Here is a 4,426-nt window from a genome sequence, read left to right as displayed (position 1 = left end):
CACCTCGAGGTGTCATCTCTGACTCAGCAGAGCTTGACCTGTAATGACCCCTCCATCCCTCACGGTTGCGAGCTGCCTGCTGCCTGCTGCCGTTCCACATTCTGCCATACCCAGGCTAGTCTATGTCTTATTGTTGTCCGCCCATGTTTCTTTGTCTACCCCATGCTTTCCTGCCAGACATCTATTTCGGTCTAGTACCTCTTCCGCAACGATCTGGATTTTATATGGTCAACGTATTGTATTTTTTACGTTTCATTTTGTTAAGCAGGGGTTGCCTCGTGTGGAGAATCTGACACACCTCATTGTAAGTCTGTTTTTTCCTCTTTCTCTTTTTTTTCTTCTTTTTTTCTTGTTTCTTTTCAGCTCAAATTACCCGAACAGATACATAATGCATTAGAATGTGTAAAAGGAAATATTTTGGGAAAAAGAGAACCAAAAGGTCAGGGACAATAAACCTAAGACTTATATCAAAATATTATTATCTTAAACAATGCACCTTTCGGTTTTGGTGTGGTTTACGCCTTCTGTCCTATAAAACATGTATCATCTTAATATCTTTTTGTTAGTTACTCTCTTGTAACACCTCTAATCTCCAGCACTTATATGACCTAATTGGGATGCAGGTGCTGCAAAACTCTTACAAAAACAAAGCACTCTAACGTTCACTATGGAGCGTGCCATTTGAGCCAAATAAAGAGGGAGGAAAGGGTGGAGGGGGGCGGGGGGTAGAGGAGCAGCACACACTCGACTAGCTATGGCTGGACTGGTGTTTTGCTCTGTTTTGGCGAAATGACCCTTGCTACACCGATTTGCGGCGAAGCTTCTGTAGAGACCGAAGAGAGGCGGCCTTGAAAGTGTCGGCCAAGGACGGTGCCATGGCTAAGTAAAGATAGATAATACTTTATTGTTCCAGAGGGAAATATTTCTTGGCTGTACAGGGCCGTAAAAACATATGCAGGTATACAGAAAAAGTTTGAATATATTACATCATTCTCTTTAAAATTCAATCTGAAAAGAAAAGTAAAACTGACAAACAAAATCGGGAAAATAATCATACAAGACTTGCCATGCAAACCAAGTGTCTGCATATTGTCAGTACTTGCTATTATAATATTATGTTGCTTGTTAAGTGATTAAGCTTATAGCCTGCTGAAAAAGGGAGAGAGAAGAAAGGAAAGTAAGAGAGAGACAGACAGAGAGAGAGAGAGAGAGAGAGAGAGAGAGAGAGAGAGAGAGAGAGAGAGAGAGAGAAAAGGGGGGAATGGGTGAGGAGAGAGATAGGTAGAGTGATAAAGACTGACATAGAGCAAGAACAGGAGAAATACAAAGATAGAAAGATAGAGAGAGAAAGTGCAAAAGAAAGAGACAGAAATAAAGAGAAAGGGAGAAAAGAGTGGGAGGGAGCAAGAGAGAGCGATAGAGATAGATAGATAGAGAGAGAGAGAGAGGGGGAGAGAGAGAGAGCTAAATGGGTAGAACAGGGTGGGGTGGCTGAGAAATCGGGTATTGTTGTCGGTAGAGCACTCTCGCTCTGAGCCTGGATTTTTTTCTGCTGACAGCGAGTATCGTATTGCGGCTGGAGAACGCAGCCAAACAGATCATGACAATGTGGATTTGGTATAGGATTACAGCAGGCTGTTCCCTAATATGGGGTGCCCACTACGGATGGGATCGGCCGATGGGTCCGATCGCCCGACTTGATCGCCTCAAAAACAAACGTGTTTGTGTTCAGTTTCAGGTGATCGAGTCGGGCGATCGGCGCGATCCAGCGGTAGTGGGCACCCCGTTTAAGACCACAGAGCACAGCTCTTAGAAGTCAAAAAGTGCTTGGGTTTATAGACAGGTCAAGAGAGTTACATAAATAATACTTTATTGTTGAACCTGTCTAAAACGACCACCAATAATTGTCAAGAAAAAAGTGTCCATCTAGGACATGTGGGTCATTTTAAACAATGAATACACGAGTGTGTGTGTGTGTGTGTGTGTGTGTGTGTGTGTGTGTGTGTGTGTGTGTGTGTGTGTGTGTGTGTGTGTGTGTGTGTGTGTGTGTGTAGTTTCCTGACTTTGTGGATAATGCACACAATGCGAATATATATTATTGCCCGACAACTGCCACCTTTCTTTTTGTGGCTACAAAACATAAAATATATACGGGAAAAAAATTGAAGATCAGTCCTATCTACGTTTAGTTACCTTTTCCTCTCCGCAGATGCTATACAACAAGGTTTTTATCTTAACTTTATACATAATTGGAAGATGCGCACTTTTAAACAATCGAGACTTGTGAAAGACATTTCGAAAGCCCTGTCTGAGAACTCACAAACAACTTTGTCATGCAACATGAATGTATTATCTTTTCTTCCTGGTAATTATATTCTTTTCTTCTCCCGTATAATATTTTGTTTCTGCTTCTCTGCCTGACTTTTTCTCTGCACTTAATGATTTTTGTTGTGTGGCTGTGCTTCTCAAGCTAAAAAAACAAACAAATTTAATTTGACTTCTTTTTCTTCTTTTACCCCACTTTTCTTCTTTTCCTTTTTTTACTAATCGCAACACCAGCGCTTTTGTTCAAAGCTCACAAACAACTCGTCGACAAGAAAAGATGTGATTGTTGTCAGTGCTCATTTCTATTTCGAAATCGGGAAAATCGAAAATAAAATGCTTTTGTGTTCATGTCAAGTGCCCGAAAGTGCATTAATGAACTGTGTTTACGTGCGTTGTCAACGCCAAAGCCTCGGTTACGGTACTAAATTTCTAAACACCGGAAGTTTTAAAAAGAATCAGCTTCTTCTCATCCTTCAGGCTCTAAACCGAACGCAAAGGATGAAAAGCAAGAGGAAAGACTGAATACCCTTTAATCTGTATTTCATTCATTATAAAGCAGTAATAGTGTATGTGGCATGAAAACACCACATAAACGTTGAAAGGTCTCGTAAGCCTCTATTCTTGTGGATTCAAAAGAAACAATCGGCATGGCTTATAGATGCTTGTGTCCTGAAATCAAACTCGCATATGTCAACGATAAATTTCAGCTGTAGTGCTTTCATGAAAACATGAGTCACGTTTTTCAAAAGGGCAGCCACACGTAACATTATGGGGAACTTGTGCTGCAAAAACGTCACATCAAAATCAAGGAAAGGAAAAGGAGACAAGTCGTCGATGGGGCAGGTAGGCTCAGTTTTACTTCTGGAATAAACACAAGCAGTATCACTTTATTTGGAGACTTTACGAATCGCTGAATTATATTATAGGTCTGTCAGCTTAGGCACTTGCATGACGCAATGTGGGTTAGCGTGGTGAAACCAAGCGCTCGGCAACATAATGAAATCATTTTACCTGTTTGTGGCAAATTTTCAAATTGCACGTGTTTTGAACGGAAGAAGAAAAGGAAAAGAAAATACCTAACCCTAAAACTTACCTTAATCAAGGAGGCAAGCCCCCCCCCTCATAAATAAGAAGTGCTGCTTCTGATCAGGGGGACCCCCACCCCACAAATTACCCTATGAGAAAAGAAAACCTACCCTCTGCAACGAGCGACCTCCTCAATAAACACAATAAACAAGAGTCCTAACCCGTACACTGACCCAACCCCTAACTCTACCCCTACCCCCATCTTTACCCCAACCCTAACCCTAAAAACCTAACCCTCAACAAAACCTAACCATACCCCTACCCCTAACCCTCAACAAACACAAGCCTACCTCCACCCCTACCCTAACATTAACCCCAATCCCTAGTTCCTACCACTACCCCTACCACAACCCTACCCCTTACCCTAATAATCCTCAACAAACAAAATAAAGGAGAGACCTATCCCTACCCCAAACCCTAACCCCACCCCCACCATCCTAACCCTAACTCTACCGCCAACCCTACCCTTACACCAAACCCCAACCCTTCGCAAACTCAATAAAGAAGAGGCCTAACCCTAAGCCTACTCCATCCCACCCCCACCTATAACCCTCAACAAACAAAATAAAAAAGAGACCTACTATTATCCCTACCCCTAACCCCGCCCCTAACCCTACCTCCACCCCGACCCCAACACTAACCCCAACGACCTACCCCTAGCCCTAAACAAACACAATAAAGAGGAGACCTACCCCTACCCCTACACCAAACCCTAACCCTAAAAATCATAATAAAGAAAAGACATAACCCTACAAGGAAAGACCTATCCAACTAGCCCTAGGCCTACCCCGGGCCAGACCCTACCCCAACCCCTACCCCAGACCCTACCCATACCTCTACCCCTATCCCTAAACCGAACCCTAACTTTCTATTTTTCTCAGTTTCATGTTGGTCGCTCTTTGCGGAATTCCTCCTCCCTAATAATAATACAATGTATTTTTCTAGAATTAATCGCGGTGAGAATTTGGTTAGAAACTGAAGAAAACCTGACAACTCAGCGCTCCCAAACAACGGA

General features: G+C 42.7%; 1 protein-coding gene across 1 annotated transcript in view; it reads left to right on the top strand.

Annotated features, from left to right (window-relative positions):
- Positions 1–2,263: 2,263 nt before the first annotated feature.
- Positions 2,264–4,426, top strand: part of LOC101849942 (calmodulin-beta) — a 14,082-nt gene continuing 11,919 nt past the window's right edge. The window contains exon 1 of the mRNA XM_005103014.3: positions 2,264–3,168. Coding sequence (XP_005103071.1) covers positions 3,094–3,168 — 75 coding nt within the window. The 5' untranslated portion in view covers positions 2,264–3,093. The remainder of the gene's footprint in view (positions 3,169–4,426) is intronic.

The sequence above is a fragment of the Aplysia californica genome, unplaced genomic scaffold (genome assembly GCF_000002075.1).
Source record: "Aplysia californica isolate F4 #8 unplaced genomic scaffold, AplCal3.0 scaffold00354, whole genome shotgun sequence".
NCBI classification, from domain to species: Eukaryota; Metazoa; Mollusca; class Gastropoda; order Aplysiida; family Aplysiidae; genus Aplysia; species Aplysia californica.
The sequence above is the reverse complement of the archived record's forward strand: the minus strand, read 5'-3'. Positions and strand labels throughout refer to the sequence as shown.